Source organism: Galeopterus variegatus, unplaced genomic scaffold, assembly GCF_000696425.1.
Source record: "Galeopterus variegatus unplaced genomic scaffold, G_variegatus-3.0.2 Scaffold970, whole genome shotgun sequence".
In the NCBI taxonomy this organism is placed as follows: domain Eukaryota; kingdom Metazoa; phylum Chordata; class Mammalia; order Dermoptera; family Cynocephalidae; genus Galeopterus; species Galeopterus variegatus.
The window spans coordinates 217603-237572 of record NW_007727081.1 but is presented as its reverse complement, the minus strand read 5'-3'; the positions used below and the strand labels follow the sequence as shown (position 1 = coordinate 237572).

The 19970-nt window shown below is 56.5% G+C and overlaps 3 protein-coding genes across 4 annotated transcripts; all 3 read left to right on the top strand.

The window, feature by feature from the left end:
- The first annotated feature begins 53 nt into the window (after window positions 1–53).
- Window positions 54–11698, top strand: NLGN2 (neuroligin 2). 2 transcript variants are annotated; one of them, XM_008573866.1, is made up of 7 exons: window positions 54–221; window positions 3844–3894; window positions 6001–6150; window positions 6318–6503; window positions 6625–6817; window positions 7188–7784; window positions 8767–11698. In XM_008573866.1, exons 1-7 carry the CDS (start codon window positions 116–118, stop codon window positions 9638–9640), a joined length of 2157 nt encoding a protein of 718 aa, XP_008572088.1. In that variant the 5' UTR covers window positions 54–115; the 3' UTR covers window positions 9641–11698. The 2 variants fall into 2 exon arrangements, with proteins under 2 accessions (XP_008572088.1, XP_008572089.1); XM_008573867.1 differs by lacking the exon at window positions 3844–3894.
- A 255-nt stretch (window positions 11699–11953) lies between these two features.
- SPEM1 (spermatid maturation 1) lies at window positions 11954–13531 on the top strand. Its single transcript, XM_008573864.1, has 3 exons — window positions 11954–12387; window positions 12487–12547; window positions 12744–13531. Exons 1-3 carry the CDS (start codon window positions 12244–12246, stop codon window positions 13448–13450), a joined length of 912 nt encoding a protein of 303 aa, XP_008572086.1. The 5' UTR covers window positions 11954–12243; the 3' UTR covers window positions 13451–13531.
- A 2008-nt stretch (window positions 13532–15539) lies between these two features.
- On the top strand, window positions 15540–17257 carry LOC103591446 (chromosome unknown open reading frame, human C17orf74). The gene is made up of 3 exons (XM_008573904.1): window positions 15540–15677; window positions 15820–15877; window positions 16002–17257. The coding sequence occupies exons 1-3, from the start codon at window positions 15540–15542 to the stop codon at window positions 17255–17257; spliced, it is 1452 nt and encodes a 483-aa protein (XP_008572126.1).
- The last annotated feature ends 2713 nt before the right edge of the window (window positions 17258–19970 follow it).

Here is a 19970-nt window from a genome sequence, read left to right as displayed (position 1 = left end):
GGGGGCCCGCCGCTTCCAGCCGCCTGAGGCGCCCGCCTCGTGGCCCGGGGTGCGCAACGCCACCACCCTGCCGCCCGCCTGCCCGCAGAACCTGCACGGGGCGCTGCCCGCCATCATGCTGCCTGTGTGGTTCACCGACAACTTGGAGGCGGCCGCCACCTACGTGCAGAACCAGAGCGAGGACTGCCTGTACCTCAACCTCTACGTGCCCACCGAGGACGGTAAGGGCGCGGGCACAAGGCCGGGCACCACTTGGACACAGCCCACAAACGTGCATGCAGGCCCCAGGCATTGGAAAGGCTCCTGGGCCAGGAGCTGGGCCTTTGTGGGGGCAGTGAGGGACAGTGTGTCCCTAACAGCCTCTGCGTGCCCTCTAAGGATGCTAGCAGTGCCCACCAGGCCAGTCCCAGGAATGTATCCCACAGACAGCCAACGCAGAAGTCCTTGGTGCCCTTAGAGAGCCACGCTAAGGGTAGAAGTCACCAGGCTAGGCTTACCCACCCTCTCTCCAAAGAGACACGTAAGAATCAGCCACCAAATCTCAGTGTGGCCACTGAGGGTGGTCAGGTGATGGAGGCATCCATCACCTGCCCAGATACCCCTTTCAACCTTGCCCCATATCCTGCCTCCAGGCTGGGGCTTGTCCCAGGCAGAATAGCCACTTTAGCTACATCTACACTTCTAGGACAGTGTAGGCTCTTTCTCTCCCCGAGGCTAGCATGGGCAAACCTCCATCTATCATATCACGCCCAAAGCCCCTCACCTGAACCAACCGAATGCCCTTGGTGGTGGTACTCATGGCTTCCTCTTTTTCATGATGGTCTGTCCCCTGACCCCCACACAGCCCTGAGGGGTCAGGGAAACTTCTCGCCAAGGGCCCCTCCACTTAAGGCACAGCTAGCCCATCCCTATCAAAACATCTTCCCTGGGGCTCTCGAGCTGCCTTTCTTGTTAATGAACTCCCGTGCACTGCAAGACTGCTCATATCCGCCAGCACAGTCCCCCTGGGCAGTTCTCATCCACCAACCTTCAGCACACCGAGATTAATCAGAACACCTTCCAGTGGCCCACAACAGAGGGTAATAGATTCCAGCCACCCAACAGACTGTCCTCACAAACAGCCCCGCATTACCCTTCTGACACCCCATCTCACCACTCTGAAACCTGGCAACACCTCCACAGAGACTGTCCACTGCTACAACACCCCCTGCAGGCCATATTTCCAACAAGGAAACACAGGCCTGGTACCCAGGAACTGCTAATTTACCCCCTAGACACCCAATACCCCCACATCATGTACTCGAGTCCCACAATAGACTATGAATCTCAACTACTCAACATTCAGATCATGAACCCAACAACCTATATGCAGACCATGTGCTCTACCACCCGCATACCACCATTCTTCATGCTGTTACCTAGCATCACCCCCAACACTTCTCTGAAATTGTGTGTCCTATCGCCCGCACAGACCCATGTTCCCCAGTATCTCTGGATATAGACCATGTGCCCTCATAAGAACCATACATGAACCTTATACCCCGATAATCCCGCATCTGCACTGTGTGCTCCAGTAGGCCACTCACACATCAGTCTCCAACACCCTCCACACTTTCCAAATATTGTTTATCCCAACTTCTACCTAGAGATGATCTACACCATATCTCAGGTGGTGACAACACACTCAGCAACCTTATGTCCTGCTCCTAGATCAAGTGCTCCAACACCTGGCCCCTGCACTCAGAATACTGTCATGCCAATCACACAACACACACACCTCAACCCACACAGCCATGCCAACACCTCCCATACTGGCAATCCACCTTATATCCCTCATACCAGCCGTGCACCCTAACCTCCTGACTACCCCTCCGCATATAAACCATGCCTCCTAACAACCCCTACACACAATGCACAGAAACATCATCTGCTCTAATCCCATCAAGTTCTGGGCACCCTAATCCCCCATAGACCATTCATCCCAACATACTCCACACATCCTCCCCGATACCTCAGCACTCTCCACCGAGAACCTTCCACTCCACATTCCTCTACCCTCTCATGGGCCACCTATCCCAGCACCCTCCTACCTGTGAGTCAGTCGCCCCAGTACCTCCACACAGACTGTCCCTCTCAACACTACCCATTCGTGGACTCTCCACCCCCACACTTTCATGTAGGCTGTCCACCCCAGTGTCCCCCTCCTGTGGGCTATCTCATCACATCCCCTGGGAAACACTTACCCAACACTAGCCACCAATGGACTGTCCACCCCAACACCTCCAGAGAAATTGTCCACCCCCCACCCCCACACCACCCATGCCCACACCTTCTGTATTTTTAACCATTACTTATTTCAGACCTGCTTGGGGCCTGACACATTCAAGTGATCTCACTGAATCTTCACACCAGCTCTGGGAGGAAGAGGTTGACTCAGGCACAGACACATACACACACACTCTCTCTTCACATTCTCACACGCACGCATGCCCTGCTGACTTCATCCCTTTCCCCATCCTCTCTCAAAGAAGGGCCCTGTTCCCAGTGGGTTCCCATGGAGGTGATCCACGAGAGGGCAGAAGAATGTGGGGCTTGACTCCTAACCCATCAGTTAGGGGAAGCCTTCCAGAGCTAGCCTGGGCCTTGCTGACCCATCCATCCCTACACCGGTCCCCTTGCCTTGGAGGAAAAACCAGTCAGCCTGGGGGAACCCCTTGAGGCCTCTGGGTCCAGCTCTCCCCTGACCAATCCTGTAATCTGAAAGAAGCCTGGAGCCAATCTCTGGGCCCAGTCTGGGGCCTTTCCCCCACACTGGCACACTCTGTGCCTCTCAGCACCTGCTGGTACCTTCAGTGTGTTTTTCCTGTTCCCTGTTTGCGGACTGAACCCCCCAGGTGGGAAGGGGGCTTTTTGGCAGCAGAGAGGGGACTAGCGGGGGCTGTCTTGGGCTGTGGGGGGTGGGCTGGTGGCCCTGGTGGGAAGTCCACTGTTCTGGGGGGAGGAGAGGAGTCATGGGTAAGGGAAGGGGTTGGGGGAAGTGTGAGGGATGAGCTGGAGTGGAGGGCAAGACCTGATGACCCCTTTCCCTGCTTTGCCCACATTGGGGAGATGGGGTGAGAAGCCAGGCCTGTGAGTGCGGATGGAAGAGAAGTGCTGGCGGGTGAGGCTGGGTAGGTGGACCGGCAGCCCTAGCTGACCTACCTGTAGCCTTCCAGTGGGGAGCGGAGGGCTTCCCGGGCTGTGAGCTGTGGGGTGGGCTGCCTGCCGACCCCATCTTGCCCTCTGCCCTCCAGGGTGGTCCAGAGGGAAGCAGAGTCCTTTCTCCTGCAGCCTCTCCTCTCTACAGCCTGGGTGGGGCAGCAGGCAGGCACTGGGCTGGCCCTGAAAGGGGCCTTCGTGAGAGGTGGCCTGGGTGGCAAGCAGGCTTTTGTCTCCCAGGGCTCGGGCGGGCTTCCCCTCCCCTCCCACCCCACCTCTAACACCGTTTCATTTCCAGCAATTAGCAAACACACCGACAAGCCAAATCCTTTCCAGCCAAGTCAATATGGCTTAAGACAGGCCTCAGCCCACTCAGGCATCCCACCCCCCCAAAACCAGCCTTTTCTTTGGGGCATGACTTTTTCTGGGGAGGGGAACAAAATTGGGTTTGTAGAAACGTTTTTCTCTTTTCTTGGTTTCTTTTTCTTGCAAACAAATTTTGCTTTTTTTGGCTTATTTTTTCTGCCTTCCCCACCTTCCCCTTTTCTGCTTTCTCTCCTCCCCTCCCCATCCACCACCTCCCCTGACCCCCATCTTTCCCCACAAAATTGTCCTTTTTTCTCTGTTTTGTGTTCCCGGTCTTAGGTCCGCTCACAAAAAAACGTGACGAGGCGACGCTCAATCCGCCAGACACAGGTAGATTTAAAAATCCCGCTGCTGCATGTGGTTGCTTATGAGAGGACGTTCATGGCCCTGTCCCTAACTAAATGTCCCCACAGCCCTCAAGGCCCCTCAGTCGTTCTCCCAACTAAAAATGAAAAAGAAAAGAAAAGAAAAATTTTTAATAATTGGAAAAAAAATTATGAAAACTTCAAACGAAATTTGAACAATGTTGGACCCGCTAGAATACCTGCAAGAAAACATGCTAAACATGGTGAAAATAAGGTGGAAAAAGAAAAGAAATTGGAATGTCAGGAAAAAAACCAAAGAATTGGATAAAATACTTAGCGTTTGAAAGAAATTTGGACATTTTGAAACTTGTGAAATGTAACATTTGAAAAACAATTTTAATTTGGAGCAAAACAATGTTGGCAAAAAATTTTAAAGTTGACAAATTGATGACACAATTGAAAGATCAGAAACCTGCTACAATTTCCAAAAGCCTGTCAAACACAGAAAATGCAAACATTTGAAGTGATTTAAAGAATTTGGAAATTTTTGCAAACAGGGCCCAATATCTTGAAGTTTCACCACAAAATTTTGAAAAAAAAAAAAATACAAAGAATTTTTTTCTTTTTTTTCTTTTTTTCCAAAATGGATCTTTTTGTTTTTTCTTTTCTTGTTGAATCTGCCCCAAGAGCTTCTTGCTTTTTGGTTGTTGTTTTTTCTTTCTTTCTTTCTTCTTTCTTGATCCTGTTTTTTGTTGGTTTTGAATTCTTGTTGCCCCAGCCCCTCCTCCTGCTCCTTCCCTTTCTGACTCCCCTTGCCCCACACTGGGAGAAGGGTGGGGTGGGGGTGGGAGGACAGCAGAGCACATTTAGGACAGGACCTTGGAGGGAAGGAGATTCCAGCCTGAAGGTGCTAGAAGGTCACTTGAGGTTTGGGAACGAAGTGAAGAACAGGATTTGGGGAGGACACCTGGGAGCTCTGGCTGAAGAAATCAGGAGGACGGAGGTGGTCGAGAAGGTCTGAGAGACAGGAAACAGGAAGCTGTCTGTGGGGGTCAAGGGGAACAGTCTTAGTGACCTGCAGGTCGATCTGGCAGGAAGAAAGTTTCTAGCAGGATGAGGGAGGTGGGCAGAGGTGCTGGGGACCAGGCGTGGAGGCCGAGGCCTGACTTTTGTTTCCTGAGTACCCATGCTAATGAGGGGTTGGTTGCAAGTGTCAAGAAAGGGGAGGACTTGTAGGCCAGGGGTGACCCAAGCCCTGGCCCTGTGGTAGAATCGTGGGGGAGCTGGAGGGGAGGGTACTGTAGTCTTGGGGACCCTGGCCAGCCCTCCCAGACTTCCACCCTCTTCTGGAATTAGTCACCTCTCAGTCCAGTCTGGAGTGTCCCAAGGGCCTACTAAATGTGGCAATAATTAAGAGATCCTTTTGAGACATGGCAAGAGAGAGGTCTAGGCAGAACCCGGGGATCAGGCTGGTTCGTGGGGGTCTAAGACTAGAGAGCTGCACCCTGGCTTCATTAAGCAGGATCTTTCCCACCCTGCCTCCTCCTGCCACAGTAATTAGGCTGGGGGTTGCCATGGTAACTGGGGAGGTGACCTAGAAAGGAATTAGGGCGGGGAGAAGACCAAGCCCCCAGGGACCCTAGGGCCTGGCACCCCCTCACCCACAGACTAGGGTACCATGTGGAACTGAGGCCCAAGGCCTGAGTCAGAGGAAACTCCAGGACCCTCCGAGCATCCCTAGCTGTAGTTCTAGTCTTGGGAGCTCACTCTTCCTAGGAGTAGGAAGGAGATTTGCTGTGTGTATATGGGAATAGGGTTCCCTGAATCCAGCAGATGCCCTGATGAGGGCCAGCTCCCACCCCTGGACTCTGTTAGGCTTCTTGGAAGGACTGCCCATCATTTGGAGAAGTGCTTCAGGCAGTCTGGCAGGGGATGGGGAGGGACCTTCTGCCAGGGCTAACTGGGGAGGGAGGGAGGGGAATCCGGTCTTGCCCCCCAGGGATGGGAGTGACATGCCACCTGAGCTCCAGGCTGGTCCTCAGTAGGCCTGGGAGCTGGGCAGTGCTGCTTTCAATCTGACTGTGTCATTGTCCCCAACTCCCTGGCCCACCTGCCCTCCCCCTCCCCACAGATATCCGGGACTCTGGGAAGAAACCTGTGATGCTGTTTCTCCATGGTGGTTCCTACATGGAAGGCACTGGGAACATGTTCGATGGCTCTGTCCTGGCGGCCTATGGCAATGTCATCGTGGCCACGCTCAACTACCGTCTTGGGGTGCTCGGTGAGGGTGGGCAGCCAATTCTGGGGGGTGGAGTCTGGGAGGCAGGCCTGGTGGGCAGGGTTCCTCCAAACCCAGCAGAAGGGCTTCTGGGCTGGACTGAGCTGCCCAGAAAGGGTACAAGGGTGCTGTGACACCTCCAGGGACCCCCTTTCTTCTTGTACCCCCAGGTTTTCTCAGCACTGGGGACCAGGCTGCAAAAGGCAACTATGGGCTCCTGGACCAGATCCAGGCCCTACGATGGCTCAGTGAAAATATTGCCCACTTTGGGGGTGACCCCGAGCGTATCACCATCTTTGGGTCTGGGGCAGGAGCCTCTTGTGTCAACCTTCTGATCCTCTCCCACCATTCGGAAGGTACCAGCAGCTACCCTGGCCTGCCTGCCCTCACCCTTCCCACAGCCCTGACCCTACCAGCTCCCCCGTCTCCTTTTTACTGATGCTCATAGCTGAGCCTGAGGTCTGCCTGTCCTACCAGGGCTGTTCCAGAAGGCCATTGCCCAGAGTGGTACTGCCATTTCTAGCTGGTCTGTCAACTACCAGCCACTCAAGTACACGCGACTGCTGGCAGCCAAGGTGGGCTGTGACTGGGAGGACAGCACTGAAGCTGTAGAGTGTTTGCGCCGGAAGCCTTCCCGGGAGCTGGTGGACCAGGACGTGCAGCCTGCCCGGTATGGGGGTGGGAGAGGGCCGGGTCCGAGTCTTCACGCTCCCTGCTCATTCCAAGGAGGCTGAGGTGAGAGGGGCCTGCAGGCATTCCATTTGGCAAGGAGAGGTGGGCTTCTCGCCCTCTAGTGGCTTCTTGTTGGGAGCCGGCCCTCAGTGGAGAGGCCTCAACAGAACAGGTGAGCACAGAGTGCCATGAAGTGCTTTAGAAAGACTGGCAGAGAGGCCAAGTGCCCTGAAGGACTCAGAGGAGGTTTTGAAGTAGGGGAGGAGGGTCTTCCAGGCAGAGGGAAGCCCCTGCATGTGGCTTTAGTAGGCCATGGGCTGAGAGGGGGCCAATGAGCAGGTGATGAGACCCGGACTCCTTCTCCCCAGCTACCATATCGCCTTTGGGCCCGTGGTGGACGGCGACGTCGTCCCCGACGATCCTGAGATCCTCATGCAGCAGGGAGAATTCCTCAACTACGATATGCTCATCGGCGTCAACCAGGGAGAGGGCCTCAAGTTCGTGGAGGACTCTGCAGAGAGTGAGGACGGCGTGTCTGCCAGCGCCTTTGACTTCACGGTCTCCAACTTTGTGGACAACTTGTACGGCTACCCGGAGGGCAAGGATGTGCTGCGGGAAACCATCAAGTTCATGTACACGGACTGGGCCGACCGGGACAATGGCGAGATGCGGCGTAAAACCCTGCTGGCGCTCTTTACTGACCACCAGTGGGTGGCACCAGCCGTGGCCACCGCCAAGCTGCACGCCGACTACCAGTCTCCTGTCTACTTTTATACCTTCTACCACCACTGCCAGGCTGAGGGCCGGCCTGAGTGGGCAGATGCGGCACACGGGGATGAGCTGCCCTACGTCTTTGGTGTGCCTATGGTGGGTGCCACCGACCTCTTCCCCTGCAACTTCTCCAAGAATGACGTCATGCTCAGCGCTGTGGTCATGACCTACTGGACCAACTTCGCCAAGACTGGGTGAGGGCCAGAGGGACTGGGTGGGGCTGGGTGCAGCACCCCTTGCAGGCAAAGCTCCTGTCTCCATCCTTGGCTTGTCCTCTCTCTCCCTCCCCACTTTGCACTGCACTTCCATTGTCCCTTCATTAAGACACTCCCTCTTAGGGCCGGCCCATGGCTGACTCAGGACAGTGTGGTGCTGATAACACCAAGGCCATAGGTTCGGATCCCTATATAGGGATGGCTGGTTTGCTCACTTGGGAGAGCATCGTGCTGACAACACCAAGTCAAGGGTTAAGATCCCCTTACCGGTCATCTTTAAAAAAAAAAGAAAAGAAAAAAAAAGACACTCCCTCTTGGCTTCCCTTCCTGCTTGAGTGATACTCAGACACTGCTGGACACCTTCTGTGTACCAGGCACTGAGTTGAGTGCTGGAGATGCAGCAGAGTTAGACAGAGAGGTCCCTGGGCTCACTTGGTGGCTTTGGCCTGGTGTCTGTCTCTCCTTACTCCTGTGCCTCCCACACCCACCCACCCTGTGTCAGGTTTAGTGTCTGTTCCTGTCTCAGTCGCCCTCTTGAAATCCACTGATACCTGTCCCTTTCCTCTGCTCTCTCTGATCTATTTACTTTTTGGTATCTCTGGCCTGCTGGCTGGTTTCACCCTGGCTGTCTCAGTCTCATGGGTCTTTGTCTGTCTATGTCTCACTCAGTCTCAGCTTCTGCCTCTCACTGGCTATCTTTGTCTGTCTCTGTCTCTGACCCTCTGTCCTCATCTCTGGCGTTCTCTGGCTATCTGTCTCCATCCCTATTTGTCTCTCTGTCCCTGCCTCTGGCGGTTTCTCTGGCTTCGTTTCTATCTCAGTCTCTCTTCCTCTGTGACTTTTTCTCTGGCTTTCTTGCCATCTCCGTGTCTCCATCTCTGTCTGTCTCCCTCCCCACTGCTCCCCCACCCTCCTTCGGAGCCTTACCCTCACTCTTTCCCCTGCCCTTCTGTGTCTACAGCGACCCCAACCAGCCAGTGCCGCAAGACACCAAGTTCATCCACACCAAGCCCAACCGCTTTGAGGAGGTGGTGTGGAGCAAGTTCAACAGCAAGGAGAAGCAGTACCTGCACATTGGCTTGAAGCCCCGTGTGCGTGACAACTACCGCGCTAACAAGGTGGCCTTCTGGCTGGAGCTTGTGCCCCACCTGCACAACCTGCACACGGAGCTCTTCACCACCACCACGCGCCTGCCTCCCTACGCCACGCGCTGGCCACCACGCCCGCCCCCTGGCGCCCCAGGCACACGCCGGCCCCCACCGCCTGCCACCCTGCCGCCTGAGCCTGAGCCTGAACCCGGCCCAAGGGCCTATGACCGCTTCCCTGGGGACTCACGGGACTACTCCACGGAGCTAAGTGTCACCGTGGCTGTGGGCGCCTCTCTCCTGTTCCTCAACATCCTGGCCTTTGCTGCCCTCTACTACAAGCGGGACAGGCGGCAGGAGCTGCGGTGCAGGCGGCTTAGCCCACCTGGCGGCTCGGGCTCTGGTGTGCCCGGTGGGGGCCCCCTGCTCCCTGCTGCCGGCCGTGAGCTGCCACCAGAGGAGGAGCTGGTGTCTCTGCAGCTGAAGCGGGGTGGTGGCGTCGGGGCGGACCCTGCTGAGGCCCTGCGTCCTGCCTGCCCGCCTGACTACACCCTGGCCCTGCGCCGGGCACCGGACGATGTGCCTCTCTTGGCCCCTGGGGCCCTGACCCTGCTGCCCAGTGGCCTGGGACCTCCACCACCTCCACCGCCCCCTTCCCTCCATCCCTTTGGGCCCTTTCCCCCACCTCCCCCCACCGCTACCAGCCACAACAACACGCTACCCCACCCCCACTCCACCACTCGGGTATAGGGGGCGGCTTGGGGAGGCCTCCTCCCCAGCCCTCCCCGGCCAGGGCCACTCCGAAGGCAGGGAGGAGGACTTGGCAACAGGCTTTTCTCCTGTGGAGTTGTCACGTGTCATCGAGCAGCGTTAAGGTGGACAGGAGATTCCTCACTGGGACGCGTGTTTTTTCCCATGCAGAGGGGCCCGTTCTCTTCTCTGGACCTGGGCCTTTGAACAACTGGGGGGTGTTTTTTCCCCTCCATTGGGACACCAGTCTTCGGTGTGTGGAAATGTGGAAGTATTTTCCCACGTGGAGGTGTGCTCTCTCACAAGGGGGTGTGTTTTCCCATGTGCAGGGTGAGGTTTTTTTTTACCGCCCTGGACACATGTTGGCCCCCTCAAAGAATTTCTGTGGGGACTTGTACCCCAGAACCCTGTTCCCTCATGCCTTCTCCCACCTCCTCCCCTCTCCCCACCCCCTGGAGACCCTGGAAGTGGTATGGTCACGTGCAGTGACCCCTTGGCCACCAGACAACACAGGATGGTGCCTGGGAAGCAGCAAGGAAATCACAGCCTCCCCTCGTCCCTCCCCCCCCCAAGCGAAGCATGTTTTTTCCTCGTGGAACAAGTCAGATGAAGCACGTTCTCCGGGGAGGCCCTCGCCTTCCACAGAGGACAGACACGGCGTTCCTGCCGGGGAGAAGGGAGGAGATCCGTGCATCCCGGTGCTGCCTGGAAACTTACTTTCCCATGGTCCAGGACACATTTCGCTGAGTGGAAACATATTCTTGCATGTGGATGTGTCTTTTCCCAGACAGAGGGTCCCTCTCCCCCCAGCACTTCCCTGCATCCCCCAGGCCTCAGCCCAGCACTCAGTTCCTCCTCACACAGCAGGTGGGAACAGACTTAAGTCTGACAGAAGCTGAGGGGGATGCCTTGCTTCCCCAGAGATGCTGAGGTGGGGGGTGGGGAGGCACGTGCCACCCACAGAGGCCATGCATGTTTGACCAAAGCCCTCATCTGGGGTCTGAGGACAGCCTTTCCCTCCCTCAGTCCTCAGATCATTGCTCATCTGTGCCAAACTGAGTAGGTGGGTTTGAGGGGGAAATAGCCCCCAAATGTGCCAAGGATTCCCCAGTCCTGGGCCAGGGCAGGGGAAGCTGTGGGAGTAGGTGGGATACAGGGCAGGGGGATGTGGCAGCTAAGGGGGCCCCAACCTGTGTTTCTCTTCTCTCCACACCATGTCACCTCTCCCTCTCTGCCTTAGTTCCCCATTCTCCTCCATCTCTGTCTCCCTCCTTGAAGCTGTCCCCATCTCAGTGTCAGGCCAGCCTTCCTCCCTCAATGGCCGACCTTTCTTCTTTGACCTGCCCCCCTTCCCTTGGCTGCTAGGGTGGAGGGTGGAGGGTGCAGGGAGGCGAGCAGGGAAGAAAGGTTTCACTGGGCAGGTTGGGGAGAGAATGAAGTCAGCTGTTCGGAGGAACAGGTGGAGGGGGCGGTGGGGGACAGGGCTTGGACAGACACCAGCAGGAAGAATTTGAGAGGAAATGTGTGAGATGACTGCCCAGGGGTCCTTGGGCCTGAGCCTCTGGGGAAAACAATGATGTCAGGGAGGGTTTTGAGGGATGCCAGCAGAGGAGAGACTCCTCTGCTGGCATTTTGTGGGATGTCGATGCCAAACTGGAGTAGAGGTGGAGTGCTGTCGTCCACTGACACCCAAATCCAGAATCCCTGGTCTCGAGTCCCCAGAACTTTGCCTCTTGGCTGCCCCTTCTCCTACCTCCATCCCTGGAAACTTAGTTCTTTTCTGACCCTTTCCCCTGCCTGGTCTAGTTCCTCTCCAAACAGCCATGCCCTCCAAATGCTAGAGACCTGGGCCCTAAACCCTGTAGACAGATGACCCCAGAATTGGGGCATGGGAGGGGGGCTGGAGGACCCCATGATTCAGCCACGGACTCTGATGCCCAGCCCCTCTCCCCAGAACAATCCCCTGACAATCCCTACCCCAACCCTTTGCGGCTCTGTACACATTTTTAAACCTGGCGAAAGATGAAGAGAATATTGTAAATATAAAGTTTAACTGTTGATGTGCCTGCTGTGATGCTAGGAGGTGGGAGGGGGCTCTAAAGAAACAAGCCATGGGGAAATGACTGAATGAGAGAAGAGGGGGTCTGAATCCCTGACTCTTCTGTTCAATGAACAGCTCCGAGAGGAAGGAGGAGTGGATGCTGGGGTAAGGTTGCCATGGTAATGGGATTGTTTGAAGAGTTAAGATGAGGACCTGTGTCTGCAGAGACTGGAGCCTTGTGTAGTTCTAGAAGGAGGGGCAGGGGCTGATGGGGGAAGATGCCAACAGGCCAGAGGGCCAGTGGACTGGTCTAGGTGGTTGGCTACAGGAGAGGCATGCAGCATGAAGGATTTGGCTTCTGCCAAGACCTGAGCTCACGCTGGAGAGTCAACCACAGGCCCAAGACTCTGAAAGTAGTTGCTGGACACATTGTGAGGGAGAGCCTCAGCACCATTGTGACACACTCACACCCAGGACCCTCTGGGACAGGCAGGTGGGCTGGTGGACACTGTGGACACAGTGAGCTGGGGGCCTAAGGGCCCCGGTGGCCCAAGGGACCGCCATGGCCATGGCTGAGCGGCCACGGCCCAGTTGGGCCTCGTATCACAACCCCAACACCAACAACTGCCAGGACCTGGGCAACTCCATCCTGTTACTGCTGGGCCTCATCATCTGCATTAACATCAGCATCAACATGGTGACTCTGGTCAGAGCAGGGCCAGGTGGGAGGGTGCTGGTGGGATGGCCAAGGGGCAGGCCTGGTGGCTAGGGCCTGCCTGGGGTCACTGTGTCCTCCCCCACCTAGCTCTGGAGCCGACTCCGTGGCATCTTACACCGAGTATTCCATCATATTGTTTGTGAAAAAGGTAAGCAGGGCTCGGGGTTGGGGCATAGGAGGGGCAGAAACCAGGTGCTCTAGCCCCGACCCTAAGCTGGTCCCTTCCCTTCCTGCTGTCCCCTCTCAGACCCCATAGCTGCGCAGCTTCTTTCCCTGAGCCCTGCCTCTCCATCCCTGTGCGACCCAGCCTCCCCACCAGCCTCTCACCTCTCCCCAATCCACAGAAGCTCCTAAGCCATCCTCACCTGGGAAGCAGACCCAGCCCTCAAAGAAAAAGAGCTCCCCTGCAGTCCATCTTCGATGTACCATGGACCCTGTGAAAATGACTGTGACTCCCCCATCCACTCGCCGCCATCGCCATCAAGGCTCCCTGCCACACCGAGCCCACCACCCAGGAGCTTGGGCCCCTAACTCTGATGATGAGATGACCCGACATCCACACCCACAGATCTGCTCCCACCACTGGAATGGCCCCGAGGACTGGGAAGCCATCCAACCCACCCAGGAGATCTGGGCCTCCTGGACTCGGGATGCTCTGGAGCCGCCTCCCCAGACCATCCGCTTCCAATCGACCGGAGAGGGAAGACCCCTCAAAACAGAGTTCCGGTCAGAGCAGGGCCTAGAGGCCTACGTGTACCCTGTGAACCCCCCACCTCCCAGCCCTGAGACCCTGAGTCACAACAATGGGGCGGGGGCGGCTCAGTGCCAGCCTGCCCCACCACCCGTCCTGGGCCCTGCAGTCGTCCCCGAAATCCCCCGACGTCGCTCCTCAGGCCGAATAATGTATGATGCCCGGGACGTGAGGCGGCGGCTTCGAGAACTGACCCGGGAGGTGGAGGCCCTGTCCCACTGTTACCCCCTGGCCTCCGCATCCAGCACTGCTGAGGGGACAGGCAAGGACTGGGTGTACCGTCCCCTAACTGGGAGGTGACTAGGAAAAAAATAAAAAGGAGAGAGGACGTGGTTTGTGGCAGTATGTGAGGTGCCAGGGCCCACATAGCACCCGGAAGCCCTGGTTGCTAAGGGAATGATCTCCCTGGCAACAAGGCCTAGAGAGCCCTGAGGACCCTCATCAACCTCCTGCCCTCACAGGCCCTGTCCTCAGCCATTTCCCATGCCCTTCTTGGTTTCACGGCTCCCATCTGCCTCTACCCTGTTTTCTTTAGTGCCCAGAGAAGCCCCCAATCCCACCCCAGACCGCTGGGCAGTCCTGCACTAGCAGAGAGACTCCTATCCCTATGGCCCTATCTCCTGGAAGGTCTGGTCCCCGATAAAGCCCTGGTTTAGGCTACAGCTACAGGAGAGGTATGGCCCTGTTTTATTTGGGGAGGGATGGCTGAGAGTGAGGGCATTCAGGCCCTCACAGTTCCTTAAGCCAGAATCTGAAGCTGCGCTGGTTGGTTAGCTTGGGTGGTTAGAGCACAGACTTATAACACCAAGGTCATGGGTTCTGATCCCCTCACTGGCCAGCCACCAAAACCAGAAGAATCTGAAGGTCCTGTGCCCTCAAGCAGGCTTGGAGCAGAAGATGAAATACTGGGGACACTCTCAAGAGCTTCCTCACCATAACATTACAGCCCTTTGTGACCTCAGTCCTGTAATTAGCCCACCATATCACACATGAGGAGACTGGGGCCCAGAGATGCCAAGTGACTTGCTCATGGTCATACAGACACCAAGGATCACGTTCATGGCCTCGGACACTCCAGTCCCCTGTTCCTACCGGTAGATTCCCATTGCCAGTAAGTTGGCCTGGCCCACCCAAATGTCCCAGCTTCCTCAGTTCCATGTGAACCCATCCAAAAATTCTATCCATTGGGCAGCAGGGAAACACAGGCCCTGCCCTAGTCCTAGAGGATTGGGATCATGTGTGCGTGCATGCGCGTGAAGGAGTTGAACCCCACCTTCCATACTAGTCAAATTCCTGGAGAGTGAGTAGACAGAGCATTTGTGAATGGCCCAACTTCTCCATTCATTTACATTCAACTAACATTATTTTAACATTATTAATCATTTAAAGCTGATTCCACTCAGTGGGTGTACTGAGCATCTACTATGTGTTTGGAGGCTTGATGGGAAATGCTCACTGGCCTTTCCCCTATGTCTGCTGAGTAGTTCACTGTGTAAACAAATGACTCCCGATCCCCAGGGCGCCACTTTCACAGATCCCAGTGATGAACCTAGTTTAAATTGAAGATGACTTTTGTCATGTCAACAATTACATCTATTTTGTGCTTTGTTAATTTCATGTGGCTTTCTTAAAGTGGCAGCTCACAGTTTTTCAACTTGGAATTGGGCGGTGGGTCGGTGGGAGGACGGTTAGGACAGAGAGGAACCATGGCTAGGGTTGGTCCCTGGCAGGGGCAGCAACCTCAGCAAGACAGAAGTCAGTCTGGCTCTGAAATGAAGGGACCAGTGGGCTCAGGGACCACCAACACCTAGGGCTACAATCCCCAGCCAGGAAGGTGTGGGCAGCGATGAGTGCTAGTGGAATTAGAACAGAGAAATGGACAGGATGGGAGAGTTTGGTACAGCAGAGTGACTCCAAGGAGGATTTTTGCTGTCCCATGCATCTAGTCACCCTAGCTGCTGGCCTAAAGTAGACAGGGCTAGGGCGCCCCAACAGGCTAAATACATTGCCATAATGTCTCAAAAAGAACAATGAAATGGAGGAAATCCGTTATGTACAATTCAGCACCTGTGAAAACTTTCTCATGACTGTAGCTACCTTATTTTCAGATCAGGAACTAGGTGTGTGGTCATGGTATAGAGGGACAGATTGAACTCTGGGGTATCTGGGGACTGGGCTCCATTAAGTGGGAGTTGAGGGTAGAGATGGCCATGTAAAGGGCCAGAAGGTGGGTACAAGAGCTGCCACTTCTGCATTGTGACTCTCCCTAACTGGCCTCATTATGACCTGGCTCCCACACCAGCTGGTAGGTATCTCTAGGTATTGGTATGAGTGCAGTGTGGGTCGGGGCCGGGGGGGGTGGCCCAGGTGGCCCTAGGACCCCCCCACCATGGAAAATCAGCTGTGGCATGACACCCTGGGGTGCTGCAGTCAATACCAAGAAAGCCCCCAGAATGTTGAGGACATCTTATTCCTGCTGCTGGGTCTCATCATTCTTGTCAACATTGGCATCAACATGGCAACTGTGGTCAGTGATGGTTGTGGATCACCCCTAGGGGTGAAGAAGACTGTGGGTGGGAGCCAGCTGCAGCCTTCACCTCGACTGCAGGAGTGGGGTGGGGTTGGGGGTGGAGAGCCTGGCCTTCACCCCTGTCCCGCCCCACCCCCAGATGTGGCATGGGCTCCAGAATGTCTTAGACAAGATGTTCCATAGCACTAATCAGAAAAGTAAGTATGGCAGCTAGAGAGGTGGCCCCACCCCCACCCACCACCATAAACCCAGGCCCATGTGCTCCCAACCCTGAACTCTTCTCACAACTGTCCTGATCTCATGGACTCTTGCCTTCTCCAGATGAAGTACAAGCTACTGAAAGTTCCTCCAGAGATCCCCCAGCCAAGGCACAGGATGTCCACATCCACTGCATCCTGGACCCTGTACAGGTAAAGATGGCCCGACCCACACGCTACTCCTCTTCCTCCTGCCACCACCTCTATAACCGCCGCAGCCACAGTCGTCCCTATGGTCACCAGAAGAGACCAAAGAACCGTGGAAAATTCCCCCGTGGCCGCTCAGTCTTCCGTAACCAACATCACAGATGCAAGATGTCACGGCTGCAGCCAATGCCCTTCTTTGATGGGGATGACCAGGACTCCTACCTGGAGGACAATGACCTGTCCTTCCCACATCCCAAATACCCCCATGGGCGCTGGGGTGGGTTCTATCAGCGAATGGGCCTGCCCTCCAAGGTGGGGCTGTGGGGCCGCCAGGGTGGAATCCTGGCCAGCCTGCCCCCACCCTCCCTCTACATGTCACCCGAGCTGCGCCGCTTGCCCAAGCGTGTGGAGGCCAAGTCTGAGCTGAGGCTGCAGTCCTACGGGCCCCATTGCTCACAATCCCAAATTTGGGGCAACATGGAGGCTGAGCAGTGGGCCCTGTCTCCACCACCTCCCCGCCGGCTGCCCCCTAACCCCTACTGGGTCCCTGGCGGACACAGTCCTTACCCCTCAGGGGGCCAGATACTGTGTGACTCCTGGGATCAGCGGCGACGTGGTGCAGAGAGCTCTGAGCCCTCACCTGCCTTGGTGTCCCGGAACTCCCGGCCTGACGCCCAGGGCTACCGGGAGCACTATTCCCCACAGTCCCACCGGCAGAGCCTCCCTAGCCATGCTCATAGCCAGCCCAACCGCAGCCCCCACCCATCCATGGGACACTTGGGCTGCAGCTCCCGCGATCCCCACGAGGTACGGCGCAGGGTGGCTGACTGGGCTGAGGCTCTGCCTGCTCGGCATCCCCTGACCACCTCCACGTCCCTCACCGTGCTGGGCGAGACCTGGTACCAACAGGCCCCAGCTCCCAGCTCAGCCCTGCTCCCCCACTCCTCCCAGCCCCTGCCCGAAGTCCAGTCTGTTGATCCCACCCCAGCCCCGACCACCTTCGTCCCACTCAGCCGGAATCCAGGGGGTAATACCAGCTACCGGGTGTACGACAGCCTGGAGCTGAAGCGGCAGGTGCAGGAGAACAGAGTGCGGGCCAGCTCCCTGCCACCACCATCCACCTCAGCCTCAAGGCCTTCTCTGCATAGGAATCGGACTGGGAAACTTAACTGACCAGCAGGCAAATGGGTGGTGGGCAGGGTGTGGAGAGGAATAAAGAGAAACAGAGTCCAGGAAACACTGTGATGTTCTGTGGCTTGGAAGCGCCACTCCTGTCAACCTAGGTCCCTGTCCTTGGCTTCCTGAAATAAGAAAGCAGTGTCCCCTCCTTGGCTCTCCTTGGCTTAGTCACCATGCTCCTGCCAGCAAGCCTCTCCTGGTCTTGCACATGTACTAAGCAGATCCTGCAGCTGCAGACTCCAAACCACTGGTCTCTGGGCACACACCCTGTCTCTCTGCTCTCCCTATCTCCAAAGGGAGCTCAGAGGCTCAGCCCCAGTCAAGAACCTGAGGTCAGAATCCAGACCTGGAGATTCCACATCTAGGCAAATCTAGGCTTATGGCCCAGTGTAGGGCTGGAAGAAGGCCAAGGCTCTGGACTCCAGCCAGGCTTTCTCCAGGTCTCTGAGGCTGAGGTCTTCCCAGACTCACTTCTCAGACTAAGGGGTGAAGGGTTTGGGATTCTCAACTGAAACTGCAGGAAGGATGTGTTTGAGTGAAGCAGCAGTGAGGAAATGATTGAGAGAGAGAGGCAGGAGGTGCACCAGCCCTCAGGCCTGTTGGACTGTCCAGGCTCAGGTTACTCAAACCTAGTTACCAAGCAACTCTACCCTGCCCCGCCTTACTCCATCTCCCGCATTGTGACCCCAACCACCCTCCCCATTATGACTCAGTCCTTCTCCCCCTCTCCCAGCAGAGGAGTCTTGCTCCCAGTGAGTATGTGGGGGCTAGGGGGCCCAGGTAGTCCTGGGACCCCAGGCCATGGGTGAGCAAGCCCACCACGGAGCCCAAGTGTGCTCTGGCACCAATCCCAGGAAGTGCCAAGACTTGGGAGACTCAATACTTCTGATTCTGGGCAGCTTCATCTTGCTCAACGTGGGGATCAATGTGGTGACTCTGGTCAGGGCAGGATCTGGGCGGCAGGGTTGGGGGAGCTCTGGGGTCTCAAAGGGGCTGAGGTAGGAGGGCTGCTGGGATGTGTAGAAACGGGATGGACTTCAGGGCTCACCTTTTCCGGACTTTCTCCTTCCCTGCTTCCCTCAGCTCTGGAGGCATCTGAAGAGCTCCTTGAGGATTCTTTTCCATCATTTTTTTCCCAAAGGTGAGTGGGCCCCTGGGGCTCCTGGGGATGTGTACCTGACCCTTTTCTTCTATCACTGTCCCCATTCTCAGTCCCTCAGGAACCCAGGTCTTATTCTATCCCACCTTCCCTGCAGACAAGCAACCCAGCGGTGTAGGCAGCCATCCCCTGTGTATGCGCTGCTCCATGGATCCCAAGAACCTGTGCTCAAGAGTCTCTTCTCGCTTCCATCATCGCCCAAGCCTCCTGCTTGGACACACTAACCACTTTGACTCTTGGATACCAGACACCAATGATGAGAAGGTTTCTAGGTGCTGCTGGATGCCACCTCAATGTGGACATGCTGGGACTTCCACGGAGGTTCCTTGGGGACTGTGGAAGGAGGGGATGATAGGAGCTGGGGAGGCCCCTCCGGTCACAGCCTCAAAGGACCAAGCCTCTGCATTCTCCAGGCCAGAGACATCTTCCCAATTCCCGAAGATGAGCAAGTTGGACATGGTTCCACTCCGCTTGCCCCAAAAGAACAAGACTAAGGCCCCATCCCATGCCCCGGGCCAGGCCCAGACCCACTCCGCAGCCCATAACCCTGAGCACACTCCTGCCCACAGCCAGACCCACACCCCTCAGTGTACCCCTTCCCCCACCCAGACCCAAACCCCTGAGAGCACCGCTGCCCACACCCAGACCCACATCCCTGAGCGCATCCCTGCCCACACCCAGACCCACATCCCTGAGCGCATCCCTGCCCACACCCAGACCCACTCCTCTGAGCACATCCCTGCCCACACCCAGCCCCACTCCTCTGAGCGCACTCATTCCCAGGCCCAGGCCTTTGCGCACACCTCAACCCATGCCCCAGCCCACTCCAAAGCCCATACTCCAGGCTCTACCCCAGCTCACACCCAAGCCCAGGCCCAGACCCACTCTCAGACCCACAGTCCTGAGCACACCCACTCCCAGGCCCACAGCCCTGAGTATGCCTCCACCCATGCCCCAGCCCACTCCCAAGCCCAGGTCCCAACCCCATCCCCAGCCCAAGCCCCTGCACATGCCTCAGCCCACTCCCAGGCCTATGCCCCTGAGCACACATCATCTCATGCCCCAGCATATATCTCAGCTCATTCCCATCTAATTGATACTCATGTGCACACCTTGGTCCCTGACCCAACCTCTGCACCAGCCCCTCCCCCAACCTCTGCACCAGCCCCTCCCCCAACCTCTGCACCAGCCTCTCCCCCAACCTCTATCCCAGCTGCTACTCCTGTACTAACCCCTACACCAGCCCCTGTCCCAGTCTCTGCCCCAACCCCTGCCCCAGCACTGGTCATGGCGCTGACTACTCCAGTCCCTGCTCCTGTCCCCTCCACCACTCCTATCCCCATCCTAACTCCTATTCCCTCTACCATTCCTGCCTTCAGACATGGCCTCTCCACTGGCCACGTGGTCTATGATGCCCGCAGGGCAAATCAAAACTTCTTCCATATGGGCACCTCCCAGAACTCTAGGTATTACAGAGAAGACTTGGGTACCCTCTCCAGGCCCCAAGAGGGTCAGGGCCTGGTGAGCTCGGATACATCTGAGCAAACA